The sequence below is a fragment of the Mesoplodon densirostris genome, chromosome 10 (assembly GCF_025265405.1).
Source record: "Mesoplodon densirostris isolate mMesDen1 chromosome 10, mMesDen1 primary haplotype, whole genome shotgun sequence".
NCBI lineage: Eukaryota > Metazoa > Chordata > Mammalia > Artiodactyla > Ziphiidae > Mesoplodon > Mesoplodon densirostris.
The window spans coordinates 37615925-37638530 of record NC_082670.1 but is presented as its reverse complement, the minus strand read 5'-3'; the positions used below and the strand labels follow the sequence as shown (position 1 = coordinate 37638530).

Below are 22606 nucleotides of genomic sequence, written 5' to 3'. Positions count from 1 at the left end.
TTAACTCGCTTAATCTTCACATCAGCCTGCTGTGTGATGATGGCATCGTGGTTATGCAGGAACCCCTCTCTGTTTTCAGAGATGACCACTAAAGTATTTAGTGCTGAAATTAGTATCTTGCCAAAGAAATGCCATGATGTCTGGGATGTCCTTTAAAATTCTTTGTTAAAAAAGAATCTTAGTAATTGTTAAGTGCAGGGACAGATATATAGGGGTTCGTTATTATATTCTTTTTATTTTATGATTGCTTAAAATTTTTTGCAATAAATTTTTTAAAAAAAGACAACCCTGTGAGGTTGCCTACCATCATGCCCAGTTTTTTCAGATGGGAAAATTAAGGTATAGAGAGGCTAGGTGACTGGCCCAAGAACACACAGCTAGAGTAAGTGGTGCAGTTGGAAATCAAACTCAGGCAGGCCAGCTCCAGATGGTCAGTCCTTACCACTCTGCTGTAACAGTTCCTGGGTCGAATGACCTTTTCTTACCTCTCTGAGCCTGGATTTCCTCCTCTCTAAGATGGGCCACTGACTGTCCCTCCTCCCCCACGCAGTGTTGTGAGAATTAAATGAGCTGAGACATGCACCGAATCTTGGGCAGTGCCTGGCATGTGGCCCTAGTTATTGTTACGTGAACAAGCATCAGGTGGTTATTGAATGCCTGTTGTGGGCCTGACACTGTACTGGGCCTTTAGGGGAATCCAATCCATGAGAGAGAACAGCATCTGCCCTCAGGGGGCTCACAGTCTAAGGGGGAGTGAACCATACAAATGTGTGAGGATGACACGCCCCCCCATACCTGCACCCAGAAGTGCCGCAGAAAGGCTGTGTTGGGGGGTGAGGGGAGCCTTACCTAACTTGACCCTGTCTGGAGTTAAGAGAAGAGGTCCCCAGGCTGAGGGCAGTACCTGGTGCCCCTCCTGCAGGACGACCACCCCCCGCATTGGCGACGTGATCCAGAAGCTGGCCCCCTTCCTGAAGATGTACAGTGAGTATGTCAAGAACTTTGAGCGAGCCGCCGAGCTGCTGGCCACCTGGACTGACAAGTCTCCACCCTTCCAGGAGGTTATCACCCGCATTCAGGTGAGGTTGGGGTGGGCGCGGGGCAGAGCCTGCACTGCCACCCCAGTGTGCAGTGGCTCAGGTTCCCCAGTGATTTTGGGCACCTCCCTGGCTCAGTTGCTGCGCGGTCCCCCGACCCTCGGGGGCAGCCTGACCCACCCCTTCCCCCTCTCACCCCCACGCTCTCCCTCCCCCCTCCCTCCCCAAGAGCAGCGAGGCCTCGGGCAGCCTGACCCTGCAGCACCACATGCTGGAACCTGTGCAGAGAATACCACGCTATGAGCTGCTGCTCAAGGAGTATGTCCAGAAGCTGCCAGCCCAGGCCCCAGACCTGGCTGATGCCCAGAGTGAGGACACCCCCAGGGAATCCAGGGGGTTGGGGAGGTTTGAGCCACTTCCATAATTTATGGAGCACCTGCTAAAATGGTTATGATGACCATCAGCCATCAACACTGACCGCTGATACTTCATAGACATTGTCTATAGCATCAGCCACTTTTTTATAGACATTAAGGCCCAGAGAGGTTAAGTGACTTGCTCAAGGTCACACAGCCAAAAAGGAACAGAGCTGGGATTTGAAACCATGCCTTCACCCCTCTGGATCTGGGGGGCATTGAAAGTCACAGAAGCCAACGGCCTAAGCCTTGTTTTTTGGTGGCTTCTAGTCTCTCCACTCTGGGTGGGAAATGGCCCCCATCATCCAAATACCTCATGTGCCAGGCTATAGGGGAAGGCTGCTCCTGGGGGTGCTCATGGCAGGCCCTGAGGCCACTTGATTAAGCCTCAAGGACCTACTGCCTCAGCCACAAGCCCCGTATTTTCAGGGGGTAACTCTGGCCCTGCCCCCATTTCAGAAGCCCTTGACATGATCTTCTCAGCCGCTCAACACTCCAACGCAGCCATCACTGAGATGGTGAGCATCCCAGCCCTCGGAATAGAAGCAGTGGGCATCCTCAGGGGCCCTGTCACCTCCTCTCTGCAGCTCTCAGCCTCCCCCAGCCCACCCAGGTCTCTGTATCTCCTCATCCCCTGATCCTTCCTCACAACACCTGGCCCACCTCCCCCTCACACCCTGTCCCTGTTCACACAAGGCAAACCTTCCAGAAGCAGGCAGGCCCTGCCTGGCCTCGGCTGAAGGTGCACCTCCTGTCCCCAGGAGCGGCTGCAGGAACTGTGGGAAGTGTACCAGCGCCTGGGCCTGGAGGACGACATAATAGACCCCTCCAACACCCTGCTGCGTGAGGGCCCTGTCCTCAAGATCTCCTTCCGCCGCATCGGCCCCATGGAGCGCTACCTTTTCTTGGTAGGGGGATGCTGGGGGACCTGCCTCACACTGGGGAGGGAAGTCCACGGGCCCTCTGCCCCAGGTTCTGCTTGCCTGGCATCTACCCAGCTGGCACTGCAGGACGAACAGGGACGAGCCTGCTTCTCTATCCTTCTCTACTTTGGCACCCAGGTGACTTGGGACAAGTCACGTGCTACCTCCAGGCCTCAGGAATTTCTAACTGAGGGGGTTCCCAGACATGCCCTGGGAAGCAGCAGAGTCAGAATTTGAACCCAGTCTGTTTGGCTCCAAAGCCTGTGGTATCAATCTGTGCTCTAGAGAGTGTACAGCAGGAGGGAATTAGGTTGGCTGCTAGGAAGAACTGCCCTAGTTTGCACTGAAGAAGCCAGGGTGTCTCCTGGAGATCTGGAAACTGGTCCCACCTGAAGGTTTTGGGGAGGGAGCTACAATCTCTCATAAGCCCCTGCCACCCTTGCCCCCTGTGAGAAAGGCCTCGTAGGTTTCTGAGGTCTGATGTGGTTCCTTGATGCCCACAGGTAGGGCAGTCCTTCAGTGACCTACCTGTTGGATTGGGGCTAGACAACCACTTCCTCATCACACCTGTGAGGTCCTGTGAGCTGGCCCAGCGGGTGGCGAGAGGGGAGGGAGACCCAGTGGGGCTCAGCCCACACCCAGGGAAGCCTGCCTGATTGTCCTTCCTGCCCTTGCCACTGTGCACACCCTCATGCTTGTGTCTCCTGCAGTTCAACAACATGCTGCTCTACTGTGTGCCCAGGGTCATCCAGGTGGGCGCCCAATTCCAGGTCAGGACCCGTATCGATGTGGCCAGCATGAAGGTAAGAGGCACCCTAACCACCTTCAGGCTTTACCCCAAGGGTGGGACCGAGTATGTGGAGTAGCAGGAGGGGCCAACCTGGGTCTCAGTCCAGGAACCCAGGTGTGTCAGGTCCGGGGCAACATGAAGGTGGAAAAGTTTTGGGGTTAGATCTCTCCCACCTGGCCTCCCAGCCTTCCTGTCCAGGGCCCTTTCCAGCTTCCAGCTTTGTTCTGCTTTCCCTACCATCTACACCAGTATTTTGAAAACTTTAATACATGCATGAATCCCCTGGGAGTCTTGTTAAAATGTGGGTTCTGATTCAGGAGGTCTGGAGAGGGGCCGGAGATTCTGCATTTCTAACCAGCTCCTGGGTGATGCCAGTACTGCAGCTCCCCAGGCCACACTTTGAGTAGGAAGGGTCTCCACTTTCAGCTCAGCTGCTGACTTGGGTGTGTCCCCATCCAGAGATGGCCACAAATGAGCGGAGACAGCACAGCAGTCCATAGTAGTGCCCATCGACTGGGCGGTCACTGTGGGTTGGGTTGGGCCCTAAATCATCCCACTGGATCCTCTTAACAGCCCTGTGATGTAGGGGCTGTTATTATCCCCTGCATTTTTTTGGTTTTTAAAAATCTTTAAAAAATAATAACTTTATTACCTAAAAATATAGATAATACACATTCCCAAATCAAACTATATCAAAAATATATGCAATATATATTGCATATATATGCACCCCATCCCCTAGTTCCCCTTCCTGGAGGCAGCCTTTGCTTCTTGTGAGGCCTTCCAGAGGTAGTCTTTGCATATACAAACTAATAGTATATTCATTATGGCTTCCTTACTTTTGTTTCACATAAACAGTGAGACTATTTTTCACATACACTATTCTGCACTTGACTTTTTTAACTAACTACTAATTCTGGAGGTGCTTGGAAGTCAGTTCGTTAGGAGCTTCCTCATCCTTTTGCATAGCTGCATAGCATCCCAGCATGTGGAGGTACCGTAATTTGTTCAGCTAATCCTCTACTGACAGACATTTAGATTGTTCTTAGTTGTCAGTGTCTGCAAATGAGACTGCAGTGAATAACTGTGTACAGTATGCCTGTGTGTATATCTGTAGTTAATCCCACTTTTAAAAGTAGGGAAATAAAGTGGTACATCCAGACAATGGAATATTATTCAGTGATAAAAAGAAATGAGCTATTAAGCCATGAAGAAACATGGAGGAAACTTAAATGCATATCACTAAGTGAAAGACGCCTACCTGAAAAGGCTACATATATACATACATACTATGTACAATACTATGTGAGTCCAATGATATGACATTCTGGAAAAGGCAAAACTATGGAGACAGCAAGAGGATCAGTGGTTACCAGTAGTTGGGGGAAGAGAGGGATGAACATGGAGGATTTTAAGGGCAGTAAAACTATTTTTTATGGTACTATAATGGTAGATAACAGTCATTACACATTTATCCAAACCCACAGAATGTACAACACCAAGAGTGAACCCTGATGTAAACTATGAACCTTGGGTAATAATGATGTGTCAGTGTAGATTCATTGATTCTAACAAATGTACCATTCTGGTGGGGGATTGTTATTAATGGAGGAGGCTGTGCATATGTGGGCTCAGGGAGTATATGGGAAATCTCTGTACCTTCCTCTTAATTATGCTGTGAACCTAAAACTGATCTTAAAAAAAAAAGTCTTGGGCTTCCCTGGTGGCGCAGTGGTGGAGAGTCCGCCTGCCGATGCAGGGGACACGGGTTCGTGCCCTGGTCCGGGAAGATCCCGCATGCCGCGGAGCAGCTGGGCCCGTGAGCCACGGCCGCTGAGCCTGCGCATCCGGAGCCTGTGCTCCGCAACGGGAGAGGCCACAACAGTGAGAGGCCCGCGTACCTCAAAAAAAAAAAAAAAAAAAAGTCTTTTTTAAAAATAAAAAAAACCCAAGGCCCAGAAAGATTAAGTAACTTGCTTGGGGGTCACACAGCAAATCCTGGTTTGCATGATCAAACTCAGGTATAACAGAGTCCAGAGCCTCTGTACCTAACCAGCATACTATACAATCTCCTACTAAGGCTTCAACCTGGAAGGATAAAGCATAGGGCGGAACTGAAGGCATAGTGGAGGAAATGGGAGGGGAAACTTCTTGACAGCCCCTCTCTGATCGCTCCTGAGTCCTGGTGGCTGGGGCTGGAAGAAGCAGAGGTCAGATCTGGCCTCTATCTTGGTACCCTTCCCTCTCCCCCTTCCCTATCCCTATTGACTCCCCCTCCCCCCACCCATCTCCCAGGATCTGCCGCAGGAGGGAGCTGCAGGCAGAACTCGAACCAGGACACTTCTCCGCCTCTGGAGAACCCCTGAGCCTCTGAGAGCCCCCAGAAGGAGGGCCTTGCCCCTGCTGCTGACTGGGCTTGCCTGGCATTTGGGGCTGAATCAAGGACTTGGGGGTGGGGTGTAGCCTGCGGGTGATGAGGGCTGATGGAGGGACTTGGGCACCTTCTGGGGCTTCACAGCCCATCCCCCATATCTCAGCTGAGTTCCCCTAGGAGTGCAGCCCCCCCACCTTGCGTCATCCAGCTTTCCTAACTGAAGTGGCCAGAATGTCCCAGAGGCTAGGGTGCGTGCAAGCTTGTACGTCTGGGAGCCTTGGTGAGTGAGACTGAGAAAGGCAAGTTATGGAGAGTTAAAGACAGAGAAATGGAGACAGGCAGCCCTGTCTTAGGACTGACTGGCAGAGACCCAGGCATAGAAAAAGAGAGGCAGGGCCTCCCTGGTGGCGCAAGTGGTTGAGAGTCCGCCTGCCGATGCAGAGGATGCGGGTTCGTGCCCCGGTCTGGGAGGATCCCATATGCCGCGGAGCGGCTGGGCCCGTGAGCCATGGCCGCTGAGCCTGCGCGTCCGGAGCCTGCGCGTCCGGAGCCTGTGCTCCGCGACGGGGGAGGCCACAACAGTGAGAGGCCCGCATACCGCAAAAAAAAAAAAAAAGAAAAAAAGAAAAAGAGAGGCAGAGATTGACAGATAGAAAAGCCAAGAAATATGGAGACCACAACAGACTATCGTAAAGAGAAAATACATAGAAATGGGCCTGACAGTGTCAGATGCTCAGGGTATGTGCCGAGGGCTCCCGGGCCCAGTGTGTGCTGGGTTCCTGGCGTCTCCAGTCGCAGTGAACATATTCCCTACAGGGCGTGTCTGGTGCTCTGGTGGCCGCACAGCGCCCACTCCTGGATGGCACGGGCCTGGCAGGAGCAGAGCTGTCCACCTACACGCATTTGTGCAGGAATCATTTCCTGAGTCTAAGGTTTGGAGGCGGGTCTGAACTTTGACCAACATGATGGCTCCCACTGGCTGTGACCCCCTGGCCTCCTCCTCCCTGAGTGTCAAGGAGGCCTAGTTCTCAGCAGCTGATTCGCCCCCCAGGGTCTGACTTGGTCCTATCGTTGTGCCATCCTGTACAGGGCCAGCCTGGGAAGAAGGAAGGGGTAAGGGTACATATGTACTCGGCGTCTCCATGGACAACTGTGCAGGTTGTGCACTGTGCGAGCACACCTCAACTAAGATGAGCACACCTCATCCACAGACGACAGCATAGATTGCATATTTACAGTTCTCACTGTCCGGCAGATGGCAGTCAAGTGTCTGGTTCAACAAACCAGACACTTGACTGAATGTTACGCCAGTTTGCCAACAGATGTCAGTAAAGTGTTTTGAGGAAGGGGTGTCTTTCTCTAATTAGCACAAAGGCACTGTGTGGGCTGGCAGGGGCCTGAACTGGCCAAGTCTGGTGGTTGAGCCTGGGTATTGCGGAGCTCGGGGAATTGTCCTCTAGAAACCTTCATCCTGCCCCTCTGCAGAGGTGGTCCCTCAGGTCAGGGGCTCTTCCCAGTTCCCCTTTTTCTATTAAAAGCATCATGTTTCTTCCTGGCCGTGGACTCCAGACCTTAGATTTCTCCCTTCTTTTCTCTCTCCCCTCTCCTTCACCCAATCAGGCATGGAGTCTTGCCAGATTCCTGATACTGTTCCCCAGGTAGAAACCTTTTCTCTCTCCAGGCAGGCATGGACCATTCAGGGTATCCCTCCCTACCAGCCTCTGGGCTGCTGGTTTGTCCTATTTTCCCCAGCCCTTCGACCCTTATACATAGCTGCTGGAGTGGCTTTCCCAAACACCTCTCTCCACATGAGCTTCTCCATTTATAAACCCTTAGAGCTTCCCCATTGTCAAGGGTATCAAGTGCAAATCACATCAGGCCCCTTCTAGAGGGAATGGACTGGTTCTGTGGGCCCGAGAGGTAGACTAGGCCTAACATGAGGAAGAATGTTCCCAGAGTCATGCTCTCTGAGGTGTGGTGGGCCGCCTGAAAGTGTGCCAAGGCCTGGTCACCTCATGACAGGGAGCCAGCAGAGGGGCCCACATGTCAGGTGGATTCAGTGACAACAAAGTTCCTCCATGCTAGGCCCTTGGGCTCTAGGTCTGTATCTTAGCTTCCCTTTGTGACACTGTCTCCACATTGCCTGGGAGAAGTCTGTGCTTACTGGGCTCTGGGAGTGGGGTGGAAATAGATGTGCTTCTGCTTTACCCTTGGGGACCAAAAACCTGAATTTGAATCTTCATTATGCTCTTTAGATGCTGTGTGACCTCAAGCAGGTCTCTTGCCCTCTCTGATCTTCATTTTCTCATCTCCCAAATGAGGGTGATAGTATCTACCTGTCCAGACTGTTGTGAAGATTTTCTTTAACTTTTTATTCTGGACACTTTTAAGCTGAGAAAATGGTACAATGAACCCCCATATACTCATCACCTGGCTAAAACTGGTTTCCTCAGCAATCCCCCTCTTAATCCCCTTTTCTAATGGATTTTATAAGAGCAAATCTCAGACACATAATCATTTCACCTATAAATACTTCAGTATGTCTCTTTAAGAAATAAGAACTCGGGCCTCCCTGGTGGCGCAGTGGTTAAGAGTCCGCCTGCCGATGCAGGGGATACGGGTTCGTGCCCCGGTCTGGGAGGATCCCATATGCCGCGGAGCGGCTGGGCCCGTGAGCCATGGCCGCTGGGCCTGCGCATCCAGAGCCTGTGCTCCGCAACGGGAGAGGCCACAACAGTGAGAGGCCCGCATACCGCAAAAAGAAAAAAAAAAAAAAAAAAGAAAGAAGAACTCTTTTTTTGCCCTAAAAGTTGCCAACAGTACCATTATTACATCTAACAAATTAATGATAATTATTTAATAACATTAAGATCCCTTAGTTTTCCTTGACTGTCTCATAATTGTCTTCTCACAGCTGATCTGTTTGAATCATTTGTAATATGCTTCTTACATCCCCTTTTATCCATTATACCTCCCTCTCCTAGTTTTTCTCTCATTTATTAGTTGAAGAAATCAGATCATTTCTCTGGTAGAGTTTCTCACAGTCTGGATTTCGCTGACCGCACCCCTGTGGTGTCATTCAGCATGTCCCTCGGTCCCCCATATTTCTTGTAAACTGGTAGGTAACCATAAATTCAGCTGTGCCAGGGGTCTGTAGCTGTTGACAGGCACTGCCTTCAGGGGCACATGATGACCATTAAGCATTAGAATTGATTAGTGGGTTCAGCAGTTGTGCTGATTAAATGAGACCATGTGTGGGGTGCTCAGTGGCTGTCACATAGTAGGTGCTCTGTGACGGGCGGCTTTCATAACGGACTCGGGACCTGTGGAGTTCTGGGACAAGGATGGTAGAAGACAGGAAGTGGGGGGTCTGTTGGATCTGTGAATTGGGTGATCGATTCCTCCATTCACTCTATGGGGTAAAAAGGTCTTGTTCTAGGCCGTACATCTGGTCTTGAAAAAGCTGTGTCCCCAAACCCAATTTGTGACCCAGTTTCCATTTTGGGTGATTCCTTTGTCAGGAGCTGTCACCCCTTCCTCACACTGGGCCAACTTACCTGCTAAAGTTCCAGGAGCCCTAAGTCTCATTTGCTGTACAGAGCGAGGCCAGGTTGCAGGCGCATTTGCTTGGCTTGATGGGATTAGGGAGTAGTTGAACAAGCTCCCTATCCTTGTCTCTAATTTGACTTGTCCTTGGGGCACAGTTCACCTACCTCCCTGCCACAGTGCCTGGGGGGCGGGTGGGCGAGTCTGAGCAGTCTCTCCCTCCCATTCCGAGCAGGTGCGGGAGCTGACTGACGCCGAGTTCCCCCACTCCTTCCTGGTGTCCGGGAAGCAGCGCACCCTGGAGCTGCAGGCCCGGTAGGCAGGCAGGCTGAGGGCCGGGCGAGATGGGAAAACTACGAGGGGCTGCTCTCCTCAACACCTGTGTTCACTTTCCGAGCAGGTCCCAGGAGGAAATGATCTCCTGGTTGCAGGTATCAGAATGCTCCAGGGCCCCTAGGATTCTGACCTCCCTACCCAGGCTGCGGGGGAGAGAGGGATGCTGTGTGTGTGTGTGTGTGTGTGTGTGTGTGTGTGTGTGTGTGAGTGCACACCCGCCTGCTTGCTCCCTGTTCTTCCTCAAAGTTGCTCTGTAGTAGTTGGAGTCAGACCTGGGTTCAAATCTTGCTGCCTCTCACTGCCTAGCTGGGTGGCCTGGGGCAAGTCACTTAATGTCTCTGAGCCTCAGTTTTCACATCTGTAATCTGGGTCTAATATTTTCTCCTCCCTTAAATCAGGCAATGTACACTTAGAATCTAACGTCTAGCAACCAGTAGGCTTTTAGCAATGTTTGTGGAATGTGTAGATGGATTCACAGATGAGCAAGCCCTTCTTGCCACCCCACTAACCACCTCCCTGTGCTCCGCCACCTGCCCCAGGCCTGCCAAGCCGCCATTGACCAAATCGAGAAGCGGAATGAAACCTTCAAAGCTGCGGTCCAGAGCCCTGAGGGAGACACCCAGGAGCAGGAGGTAAATGAAGGCTCTGTATCCCTCCTGGAGCCACCAGCCTTACACAGGAATGATTCCCTCTCTTTGTTCTACCTAGGCCAGCTTGGAGGGCTGGAGAGTGTCACCCACCATGAATGATTTGAAGGAATCAGGGGAAGCTCACACACGCCAACATCACCCTACTCAGAAACTCAATGCCAAAGATTCCCCCATTAGCAAAAAATTCCTTTGGGAGGCTTTATGTGCAACTACCCCTAGGAAGGATTTTACATCTATATGTATAACTCAGGCTGTGGGGGTGGTGTGTGTGCAGGTTTGGGTTTTTCTTTTTTCTTTTTTTTTTTTTGCTATCTTCCAAGAGTTCTTCATTTATCTCTATTAATTCATGCTCCAAGGGCAGGGACTGGTCCTCAGTTTGAAAGAATCAGAATTGACTATGTCAGCAAATAAAAGCAAATCTGTCCCTGAATCTTTTGTAATGTGCAGTGAGCATGTCTGCCCTATGCTCTAGAGAGACAACATCTATTTTCAAGGCTGATTGCTATAGGAAGATTCTTGAAAAGACAGTCCAGAAAAAAGGAAACACAAGAGACCCTAGGAGAACCATCTCCCAACATTTCTTTTTTTTGGGGGGATCGGATTTTAAATTTAAATTTTATTTATTTTTTATACAGCAGGTTCTTATTAATCTATTTTATACATATTAGTGTATACACGTCAATCCCAATCTCCTAATTCATCCCACCACCACTCCCCCACCCCCGCCACTTTCCCCCCTTGGTGTCCATATGTTTGTTCTCTACATCTGTGTCTCTATTTCTGCCCTGCAAACCAGTTCATCTGTACCATTTTTCTAGGTTCCACATATATGCATTAATATACAATACTTGTTTTTCTGTCTTACTTCACTCTGTATGACAGTCTCTAGATCCATCCACATCTCTACAAACGACCCAATTTTGTTCCTTTTTATGGCTGAGCACTATTCCATTGTATATATGTACCACATCTTCTTTATCCATTCGTCTGTCAGTGGGCATTTAGGTTGCTTCCATGACCTGGCTATTGTAAATAGTGCTGCAATGAACATTGGGGTGCATGTGTCTTTTTGAATTATGGTTTTCTCTGGGTATATGCCCAGTAGTGGGATTGCTGGGTCATAAGATAGTTCTATTTTTAGTTTTTTAAGGAGCTTTCATACTGTTCTCCGTAGTGGCTGTATCAATTTACATTCCCACCAACAGTGCAAGAGGGTTCTCTTTTCTCCACACCCTCTCCAACATTTGCTGTTTGCAGATTTTCTGATGATACCCATTCTAACTGATGTGAGGTGATACCTCATTGTAGTTTTTTTTTTTTTTTCGCGGTATGCGGGCCTCTCACTGTTGTGGCCTCTCCCGTGTGGAGCACAGGCTCCGGATGCGCAGGCTCAGCAGCCATGGCTCACGGGCCCAGCCACTCCGCAGCATGTGGGATCTTCCTGGACCGGGGCACGAACCTGTGTCCCCTGCATTGGCAGGAAGACTCTCAACCACTGCGCCACCAGGGAAGCCCCACATTGTAGTTTTGATTTTCATTTTTCTAATAATTAGTGATGTTGAGCAGCTTCTCATGTGCTTCTTGGCCATCTGTATGTCTTCTTTGTAGAAATGTCTATTTAGGTCTTCTGCCCATTTTTTGATTGGGTTGTTTGTTTTTTTAATATTGAATGGCATGAGCTGTTTATATATTTTGGAGATTAATCCTTTGTCCATTGATTCGTTTGCAAATATTTTCTCCCATTCTGAGAGTTGTCTTTTCATCTTGTTTGTAGTTTCCTTTGCTTTGCAAAAGCTTTTAAGTTTCATTAGGTCCCATTTGTTTATTTTTGTTTTTATTTCCATTACTCTAGGAGGTGGATCAAAAAAGATCTTGCTGTGATTTATGTCAAAGAGTGTTCTTCCTATGTTTTCCTCTAAGAGTTTTATAGTATCCAGTCTTACATTTAGGTCTCTAATCCACTTTGAGTTTATTTTTGTGTATGGTATTAGGGAGTGTTCTAATTTCATTCTTTTACATGTAGCTGTCCAGTTTTCCCAGAACCACTTATTGAAGAGACTGTCTTTTCTCCATTGTATATCCTTGCCTCCTTTGTCATAGATTAGTTGACCATAGGTGTGTGGGTTTATCTCTGGGCTTTCTATCCTGTTCCATTGATCTGTATTTCTGTTTTTGTGCCAGTACCATATTGTCTTGATTACTGTAGCTTTGTAGTATATTCTGAAGTCAGGGAGTCTGATTCCTCCAGCTCCGTTTTTTTCCTGCAAAACTGCTTTGGCTATTCGGGGTCTTCTATGTCTCCATACAAATTTTAAGATTTTTTTTTTCTAGTTCTGTAAAAAATGCCACTGGTAATTTGATAGGAACTGCACTGAATCTGTAGATTGCTTTGGGTAGTATAGTCACTTTCACAATATTGATTCTTCCAATCCAAGAACATGGTATATCTCTCCATCTGTTTGTGTCATCTTTGATTTCTTTCATCAGTGTCTTATAGTTTTCTGAGTACAGGTCTTTTACCTCCTTAAGTAGGTTTATTCCTAGGTATTTTATTACTTTTGTTGCAATGGTGAATGGGATTGTTTCCTTAATTTCTCTTTCTGATCTTTCATTGTTAGTATATAGGAATGCAAGAGGTTTCTGTGCATTAACTTTGTATCCTGAAACTTTACTAGATTCATTGATTAGCTCTAGTAGTTTTCTGGTGGCATCTTTAGGATTCTCTATGTATAGTATCATGTCATCTTCAAACAGTGACAGATTTACTTCTTCTGTTCCAATTTGTATTCCTTTTATTTCTTTTTCCTCTCTGATTGCCATGGGTAGGACTTCCAAAACTATGTTGAATAATAGTGGCGAGAGTAGACATCCTTGTCTTGTCCCTGATCTTAGAGGAAATGCTTCCAGTTTTTCACCATTGAGAATGATGTTTGCTCTGGGTTTGTCTTATATGGCCTTTATTATGTTGAGGTAATTTCCCTCTATGCCCACTTTCTGGAGAGTTTTTATCATAAATGGGTGTTGAATTTTGTCAAAACCTTTTTCTGCATCTATTGAGATGATCATATGATTTTTCTTCTTCAATTTGTTAATATGGTGTATCCCATTGATTGATTTGCATATATTGAAGAATTCTTGCATCCCTGGGATAAATCCCACTTGATCATGGTGTATGATCCTTTTAATGTGTTGTTGCGTTCTGTTTGCTAGTATTTTTTTTTTTTTTCCCCTGCGGTACGCGGGCCTCTCACTGTTGTGGCCTCTCCCATTGCAGAGCACAGGCTCTGGACATGCAGGCCCAGCGGCCATGGCTCACCCATGGCTCACGGGCCCAGGCGCTCCACAGCATGTGGGATCTTCCCGGACCAGGGCACAAACCCATGTCCCCTGCATCGGCAGGCAGACTCTTAACCACTGTGCCACCAGGGAAGCCCTGTTTGCTAGTATTTTGTTGAGGATTTTTGCATCTATATTCATCAGTGATATTGGTTTGTAGTTTTCTTTTTTTGTTAGTATCTTTGTCTGGTTTTGGTATCAGCGTGATGGTGGCCTCATAGAATGAGTTTGGGAGTGTTCCTTCCTCTGCAGTATTTTGGAAGAGTTTGAGAAGGATGGGTGTTAGCTCTTCTCTAAATGTTTGATAGAATTCACCTGTGAGGCCATCTGGTCCTGGACTTCTGTTTGTTGTAAGATTTTTAATCACAGTTTCAATTTCATTACTTGTGATTGGTCTGTTCATATTTTCTGTTTCTTCCTGGTTCGGTCTTGGAAGGTTATACCTTTCTAAGAATTTGTCCATTTCTTCCAGGTTGTCCATTTTATTGGCATGGAGTTGCTTGTAGTGGTCTCTTATGATGCTTTTGTATTTCTGCGCTGTCCGTTGTAACTTCTCCTTTCTCATTTCTAATTTTATTGATTTGAGTCCTCTCCCTCTTTTTCTTGATGAGTCTGGCTAAAGGTTTATCAATTTTGTTCATCTTCTCAAAGAACCAGCTTTTAGTTTTATTGATCTGTGCTATTGTTTTCTTTGTTTCTATTTCATTTATTTCTGCTCTGATCTTTATGATTTCTTTCCTTATACTAACTTTGGGTTTTGTTTGTTCTTCTTTCTCTAGTTCCTTTAGGTGTAAGGTTAGATTGTTTATTTGAGATGTTTCTTGCTTCTTGAGGTAGGCTTGTATTGCTATAAACTTCCTTCTTAGAACTGCTTTTGCTGCATCCCATAGGTTTTGGATTGTCATGTTTTTGTTGTAATATGTCTCTAGGTATTTTGTGATTTCCTCTTTGATTTCTTCAGTGATCTCTTGGTTACTTAGTAACATATTGTTTAGCCTCCATGTGTTTGTGTTTTTTTACGGTTTTTTCCCTGTGATTGCTTTCTAATCTCATACCGTTGTGGTCAGAAAAGATGCTTGATATGATTTCAATTTTCTTAAATTTACCGAGGCTTGAGTTGTGACCCAAGATGTGATCTATCCTGGAGAATGTTCCCTGTGCACTTGAGAAGAAAGTGTAATCTGCTGTTTTTGGATGGAGTGTGCTATAAATATCAATTAAATCTATCTGGTCTATTGTGTCATTTAAAGCTTGGGTTTCCTTATTAATTTTCTGTTTGGATGATCTGTCCACTGGTGTAAGTGAGGTGTTAAAGTCCCCCACTATTATTGTGTTACTGTTGATTTCCTCTTTTATAGCTGTTAGCAGTTGCCTTATGTATTGAGGTGCTCCTATGTTGGGTGCATATATATTTATAATTGCTATAGCTTCTTCTTGGATTGATCCCTTGATCATTATGTAGTATCCTTCCTTGTCTCTTGTAACATTCTTTATTTTAAAGTCTATTTTATCTGATATGAGTATTGCTACTCCAGCTTTCTTTTGATTTCCATTTGCATGGAATATCTTTTTCCATCCCCTCACTTTCAGTCTGTATGTGTCCCTAGGTCTGAAGTGGGTCTCTTGTAGACAAGATATATATGGGTATTGTTTTTGTATCCATTCAGCGAGCCTGTGTCTTTTGGTTGGAACATTTAATCCATTCACGTTTAAGGTAATTGTCGATATGTATGTTCCTATTACCATTTTCTTAATTGTTTTTGTAGGCCCTTTTCTTCTCTTGTGTTTCCCACTTAGAGAAGTTCCTTTAGCATTTGTTGTAGAGCTGGTTTGGTGGTGCTGAATTCCCTTAGCTTTTGCTTGTCTGTAAAGCTTTTGATTTCTCCACTGAATCTGAATGAGATCCTTGCCAGGTAGAGTAATCTTGGTTGTAGGTTCTTCCCTTTCATCACTTTAAATATATCATGCCACTCCCGTCTGGCTTGTAGAGTTTCTGCTGAGAAATCAACTATTAACATTATGGGAGTTCCCTTGTATGTTATTTGTCATTTTTCCCTCGTTGCTTTCAATAATTTTTCTTTGTCTTTAATTTTTGTCAGTTTGATTACTATGTGTCTTGGCGAGTTTCTGCTTGGGTTTTTCCTGCCTGGGACTCTCTGTGCTTCCTGGACTTGGGTGGCTATTTCCTTTCCCATGTTAGGGAAGTTTCGACTATAATCTCTTCAAATATTTTCTCAGGACCTTTCTCTCTCTCTTCTCCTTCTGGGACCCCTATAATGCAAATGTTGTTGCATTTAATGTTGTCCCAGAGGTCTCTTAGGCTGTCTTCATTTCTTTTCATTCTTTTCTCTTTATTCTGTTCTGCAGCAGTGAATTCCACCATTCTGTCTTCCAGGTCACTTATCCATTCTTCTGCCTCAGTTATTCTGCTATTGATTCCTTCTAGTGTATTTTTCATTTCAGTTATTGTATTGTTCATCTGTTTGTTTGTTCTTTAATTCTTCCAGGTCTTTGTTAAACATTTCTTGCATCTTCTCGATCTTTGCCTCCATTCTTTTTCCGAGGTCCTGGTTCATCTTCACTGTCATTATTCTGAATGCTTTTTCTGGAAGGTTGCCTATCTGCACTTCATTTAGTTGTTTTTCTTGGGTTTTATCTTGTTCCTTCATCTGGTACAAAGTCCTCTGCCTTTTCATTTTGTCTATCTTTCTGTGAATGTGGTTTTCCTTCCACAGGCTGCAGAATTGTAGTTCTTGCTTCTGCTGTCTGCCCTCTGGTGGATGAAGCTATCTAAGAGGCTTGTGCAAGCTTCCTGGTGGGAGGGACTGGTGGTGGGTAGAGCTGGGTGTTGAGCTCTGGTGGGCAGAGCTCAGTAAAACTTTAATTCACTTGTCTACTGATGGGTGGGGCTGGGTTCCCTCCCTGTTGGTTGTTTGGCCTGAGGCGACCCAACACTGGAGCCTACCCAGCTCTTTGGTGGGGCTAATGGCAGACCCTGGGAGGGCTCATGCCAAGGAGTGCTTCCCAGAACTTCTGCTGCCAGTGTCCTTGTCCTCATGGTGAGCTATAGCCACCCCCCACCTCTGCAGGAGACCCTCCAACACTAGCAGGTAGGTCTGGTTCAGTCTCCTATGGGGTCACTGCTCCTTCCCCTGGGTCCTGATGCGCACACTACTTTGTGTGTGCCCTCCAAGAGTGGAGTCTCTGTTTCCCCCAGTCCTGTCGAAGTCCTGCAATCAAATCCCACTAGCCTTCAAACTCTGATTCTCTAGGAATTCCTCCTCCTGTTGCCGGACCCCCAGGTTGGGAAGCCTGACATGGGGCTCAGAACCTTCACTCCAGTGGGTGGACTTCTGTGGTATAAGTGTTGTGAGTCACCACCCAGCAGTTACGGGATTTGATTTTACTGTGATTGCGCCCCTCCTACTGTCTCATTGTGGCTTCTCCTTTGTCTTTGGATGTGGGGTATCTTTTTTGGCGAATTCCATTGTCTTCCTGTCAATGATTGTTCAGCAGTTAGTCGTGATTCGGTTGTTCTCGCAAGAGGGAGTGAGCGCACGTCCAGGTTTGGGTTTTGAAAGTGCCTGAAAAACGTGAGACCAAGGGAAGGTGGAAGGCAGGTGGGGTGGTAGTTATGGAGAGCGTCTGTGACTTGATTTCAGATCTGAGCTCTGAACTCTGGCCTGCTGGGTGTCTTTGCTGAGTCCCTTGATCTCTCTGGGGCTCAGTTTCCTCACCTGTAAAATAGGACTCATAGTAACTGACCTCCCCTTTACATGGTCTTCATTCGTCCAGTCCGCTTCGTGTGGAAGCCACTGGGAAACATAGCACACATAATCTCTGCCACAAGCAGGTGGGTACAGGGGGTCCTGAAGTGCCCACCCTGCCACCTCACAGCTGCAGTCCGAGAAGCTGGGCCTCCGGGCACCGCAGTGGGTCCGTGACAAGATGGTGACCATGTGTATGCGCTGCCAGGAGCCCTTCAACGCCCTGATGCGCCGCCGCCACCACTGCCGGGCCTGCGGCTACGTGAGTACCCACCTCGGCCTCTGCCTTCCCAGCTCAGGCCCTGCCCTCCCATCCCTGCCAACCCTGCCCGCTTCAACTGGTACAGCCAGAAGCACTGGGCGCTAACTGTGCCAGGTGTGTGAGTTACCTTGTTTGGACCTCATGGTGCCCACGTGTGAAGCAGGTCGGCTGTTCGCCCCGTTCTGCAGGTAGGACGTGAGGCTCAGACAGGTTAAGCGACCTGCTCAAGACACTCCCCAAAGCTGATCCTATTCATTCATCTGCTTCCTCACCATCATTTCCCAAGACCCCCAGGGCCCAGCACCAGGAAATGGTCTCCAGTTCCAGGGTGGGGGCACCCAAATCCTTCAGCCCCTGTCAGGCCTTTCATCCACCACCTCATTAGCCCCACGCCTGTTACTCACCCACCCCTCACCGTCCTCTTTTCTTGACCAATCTCAGCTAACTGTCCCCTCCTCTTCTTGGCAAACCCTCAGCACTCCAGCACCTGCTCGGTTCTTCTGCTAACTCTGCCCGCCAGGTTCAAGCCTCAGCTTCCTCACCTGTACAATGGGGATTAGTAACACCTACCTCCAGGGTGGTAGTGAGGACTCAACAAAAGAAGGTTCACCCCCTTCCCTCTCTTTGTCCCCCTTTCCTTCCCCCTCCTCAATCACTTGGGCAGCCTCACTCAGAGGAACAGCCACCAGCTGATTGAGGAAGGAACCACTCCTCCCTCTTGTCAGCTCAGGCCCAGTTATCAGAGGCAGATCTTGCTTTGCTTTTTAAGCACTTGCTGTACTTGAGCTGTTCTCTGTTGACATTACAACCCTCTCCATTTACTCTGCAAACAGAGAAGCCCTTTAATGACCTCCGTCTTTAATGACCTCGGGGGACAGGAGGAGACCAGCTGGGCAGGTTGGGGCCAGTCAGTGAGGCGTCCCCAAATGTGTTAAACTGCAATCAGGACACAAAGTAAATTTCTAGGACTGGGACACACCTATGTTCAGGTGTAAGTGAGTTTCATACCACAGCCAAATAGAAAGGATCTGGGGATTAGTTTCCATTTTCGGTGAGTCACATCAGTAAATAAGAGTTGAGTCTACTCACACTTGTAACTTTGTAAGTAGTTTCTAAAAAAATATTTTAAATAGTTAAGAAATACAAAGAGGCACAAAGAATAATATAACAACACCCATGTACCTGCCTTCCAGGGACAAAAAGAAATAAAATATTCTGAGAACTAAATGAAATGTATGATCCTTGATCGAATCCTGGGTGGGAAAAACAGAACCAGAAACAAAAGTCATTACTGGGACCATTGGGGGAAATTTGATTATGAAACATATATAGGTAACAATATTGTATCGATGTTAAATTTCCTGTGTGTGATCATGACATCGTAGATAGGGAGGAGAATGCCCTTGTTCTTAGGAGACACCAGCTACATATTTAAGGGTGATGTGACATGATGACTATAATTTAAACTCAAATGGTTCAGAAAAAACATATATATGTATGTGTGTGTGTGTGTGTGTATATATATGTATATATATATATATAGAGAGAGAGAGAGAGAAAGGGAGAGAGGGAGAAATCAAAAGTGGCAAAAATGTTCACAATTCATGAATTTGGTGGTGGGGGTATCACTGTATTATTCTTTCAACTTGTCTTCAGGTTTGAAATTTTTCAAAATAAAAAGTTGGTAGAGGAGAGAAGAGAAAATAAATACATGCTAATTGTATTTAAAAAACTTAAATCTCAATATAAAACAAAATAAAATATTCTCAAGGTAGCTGAAGCCCTGTGTGTGGGACTGTATGAGGCACCCGATTCTGGGGTTTCTCCTGCCCATACGAACCTTTGTACTCTGTGAGTCATCCTTTCTGTGGATGGGTGCCCAGTTTCTGCCTCCCCGCCTGCCAGACAGGAATCCTGGTGACGGTGGGGCAAGCCCAGGCCGTCCCCTGTGGCTCCCTCCCAGGCCACGTGCTGTGCTGGGCACACAGACTGGCTTCCTGATGAATAACCCTTCGTCCAAGTCTCTATCTCTTGCCCCCATTTCCAATCCCACATCCTGGACTCACTGTGACACTCCAGTCTTCCTGGAAGTCACATCCTGCAGTGCCTGTGTTTCTCCCCAGGTTTCCTCATGCCTCTTTCACCCGGTCTCCCCAGCCTGATCTGTGATGGCCTTCTTGGGGACGTCTCCGTGGTGGGCTGGGGGCCGGGCGCCACTCCACAGACTCCACATGGCGGGTCTTCCTGGCAAAAACAGCCAGCCCATCATTTTTGTATCAGAACATGTTTGACTCTAGGATTGGGTGGACTGCAAAATCTGCATGACTCTTAATGCTAAACTGTAGAACGGTAAAGACACCTTCTGTTTGAGGAGGGCCAGTTGCTGCCAGAGAGCTCTGTGGCCTTCGTCAAGTCACTGTCCCCTCGTTGCAGGTGAGAGTAAAAGTCCCAGGGCTGGTCACCTGGTGGGGTTGCTGGGAGTCATGTGAGATGGCAGAGGGGAGAGAGAGCACTCAGAGAAGTGATCAGATGCAAGGGGTGTGCGCAGGTCAAGCCCCCGGGATCAGTAGCTGCCCTCACAACGGGGAACGTGAAGGGAGAGAGGTTGAGCTCCCGCAGTGGGGGCCAGGCCTCGAGCCCCCAGCTGCGGGCCCTCTCCCCCTGCACTGCAGCCTCCAGGCGGCTGGGCCTCTGCCAGCGCAGGGGGTGCCCAGCTCTGCCTCCATCTCTCTCCTGAAGCTTTCTTTTTCTTCCTCCGGTCTCGGGTTGCTCTCACGTCCTCACCTCCTGGGCCAAGGCACGAACGGGGACCTCCATGCCTCACCTCAGCCCCCAAGCCTCTCCTGCCTGTCTTCCCCCAGGTGGTGTGTGCCAGGTGCTCCGACTACCGGGCTGAACTCAAATACGATGACAACAGGCCCAACCGAGTCTGCTTAGACTGCTATGCGTTCCTCACCGGAAACGTGCTCCCTGAGGACAAGGAGGACAAGAGGCGTGGCATCCTGGAGGTGAGGGCCGGTTTCCTCTACTAGGCAAATGTGTGCACGGCCTCACCAAGTGCTGGCACTGTCCTCAGTGCTGAGGAGCAAGCCTGCCGTGGTCACACTCCCTGTCCTTCTCTCTCTGCCCACAGACAGCCCCCCGACAGAACACCCCCCCACCCCAGCCCGGCCCTGGCCAAATAAAACAGAGCTGGGCCTGTCACCAAATAGAAGCAACTTTTGGCTCCAGGCTATGGCCCAGGCTCTCCACCTTTCCTCTGCATCCTCATCCGATAATCGCACGGCCCCCTGGACCACTCCTGTTCACATCCCCATGCCCTGCCCTAGCAGTCCCAGGAGGTGAAAAGAGCTGGTGCGGCTGATTCCATTTTACAGATGGGGATACTGAGGCTGCAGGTCAGAGTCCCACTGCAGGGAAGAGGCAGCCTGGAGACTCCATTGTAATTGGAAGGGACTTCAGGGACCAGCTGGCTGGAGACCCAGGCCCAGAGAAGTGACTCATCCAAGGTCACACAGCGAGTTAGGAACCAGCTCTCTGATCTCTACCACAGATGTTCTCTGCTGTCCTTGGGGCTGAGCCACTCCCCCCCGCCAGGCACTCCCACTGCTGGTCAGCACCTCTGGGGCACTAGCACCGAGCCCAGACACTGGTCACCCCCGCCCCTCTGCCACTCCCTCATTGAAGCCAGGTTGACATCCCACTGTCCTTGGGAGGTGGGAGAAGACCCCAGTCTATTCCAGCTGAACTCAGCTCCCAGGTTCAAGTTGGTTCCTTTCCACTGACATCTGCCCACTCTCCAATCCTCCCTCATTCTTTTAGGCCCCGGCCCTGCCCATGCCCTCCCCCATCACTAGACCATACCACACAGCTTTTGCTCCTGGAGAGAGGGAATGGTCTGCCCCTTTTCAGGCTCCAATTCTGTTCCCTGGGGCAGCTCTCAGGGGATAAGCCCTCCCAGCACCTGCGCAGAGGTCAGGCTGGCTGAGGTTTGACTGCAGCTCTGCCACTGGCCAGCTCTGTGACTGCAAGTCCCTGATGGGACCTCTCTGAGCCTCAGGGACAAATAACACCTCCTTGCAGGGTTGCCGAAAGGTTTAGAAAGAGTGATTTCTAATGACCGACATCTGTCAGGTAGTGGGTGCCCTGTTCCCTGACAGTCCCTCTCTCTGGTTTCAGAAAGGAGCTGCGGCGGGGTCCGAGCAGAGCCTAATGTGCAGCTTCCTACAGCTCCTTGGGGACAAGTGGGGCAAGAGTGGGTCCCGGGGCTGGTGCGTGATCCCCCGGGATGACCCCCTCGTGCTCTATGTCTATGCTGCCCCTCAGGTAATGCCATGCCCCGCCCCTCCTCACAGTATGTGTGTGTGTCAGGGGTGGCGGTGGGGGTGAGTACTGTTGGCCCCATAAGTCAGATGAGGCTCAGTGAGGACCTGGTTCCCTCAAGCCACAGGGTTAGTGGCTTTCAGAGCTGGGCCCAGACTCCAGGTCACGACTGCTTTGCCCTCAGGGGGTGACCAGTCCTCTTCCTCAATGCCCTCCTGCCACCCCACCCCACTTCATGGGTTTTTGCGGGGCAAGAGGCAGGTATGTGCCTGGTACCTTCCAAACGGCCATCTGAGGCAGTGGCGCCGAATGGGAGGACAGCGGCCCACAGCTCTGCCCTCCCCTCCCAGGACATGCGGGCCCACACCTCCATCCCCCTGCTGGGCTACCAGGTGACCGCTGGGCCCCAGGCGGACCCCCGGGTCTTCCAGCTGCAACAATCAGGCCAGCTCTATACCTTCAAGGCCGAAACCGAGGAGCTGAAGGATCGCTGGGTGAAGGCCATGGAGCGGGCGGCCAGCGGCTGGAGCCCCGGGGGGCCCAACGACAGGGACCTGTCTGACTGAGCCACAGCTGGGCCTTCTCCCCCTCAGAGCCCTGCTCCTGCCGCGCACGGGCTGACACTTCAGCCGACCCACTGCCCCAAGCTGAGCTTTCAAAGAATCGATTTCCAGTCGTCTGTGTTCAGACCGTATGTCCTGATTTGGGATTCAGAAAACATGGGTTCATTCCTTTGGGGAGGGGATGACGAAGCATCCCAGTTTGCCCAGGGCCGAGGGGATTCCTGGAACGTGGGACTTTCAGTGCTAAAACTAGGAAAGTCCCAGGTAACCCAGTACTGTTGGT

The 22606-nt window shown here is 49.1% G+C and overlaps 1 protein-coding gene across 1 annotated transcript in view; it reads left to right on the top strand.

Moving 5' to 3' along the window:
* The window catches only part of FGD2 (FYVE, RhoGEF and PH domain containing 2), a 28451-nt gene extending 6125 nt beyond the window's left edge, over positions 1–22326 (top strand). Inside the window, exons 5-16 of the mRNA XM_060110179.1 lie at positions 923–1079; positions 1267–1405; positions 1913–1971; positions 2215–2361; positions 3087–3179; positions 9322–9401; positions 9487–9517; positions 9962–10054; positions 17306–17437; positions 20299–20445; positions 21617–21763; positions 22111–22326. Of these exons, the coding sequence (XP_059966162.1) occupies positions 923–1079; positions 1267–1405; positions 1913–1971; positions 2215–2361; positions 3087–3179; positions 9322–9401; positions 9487–9517; positions 9962–10054; positions 17306–17437; positions 20299–20445; positions 21617–21763; positions 22111–22326 (1441 nt within the window). The remainder of the gene's footprint in view (positions 1–922; positions 1080–1266; positions 1406–1912; positions 1972–2214; positions 2362–3086; positions 3180–9321; positions 9402–9486; positions 9518–9961; positions 10055–17305; positions 17438–20298; positions 20446–21616; positions 21764–22110) is intronic.
* Positions 22327–22606: the final 280 nt, after the last annotated feature.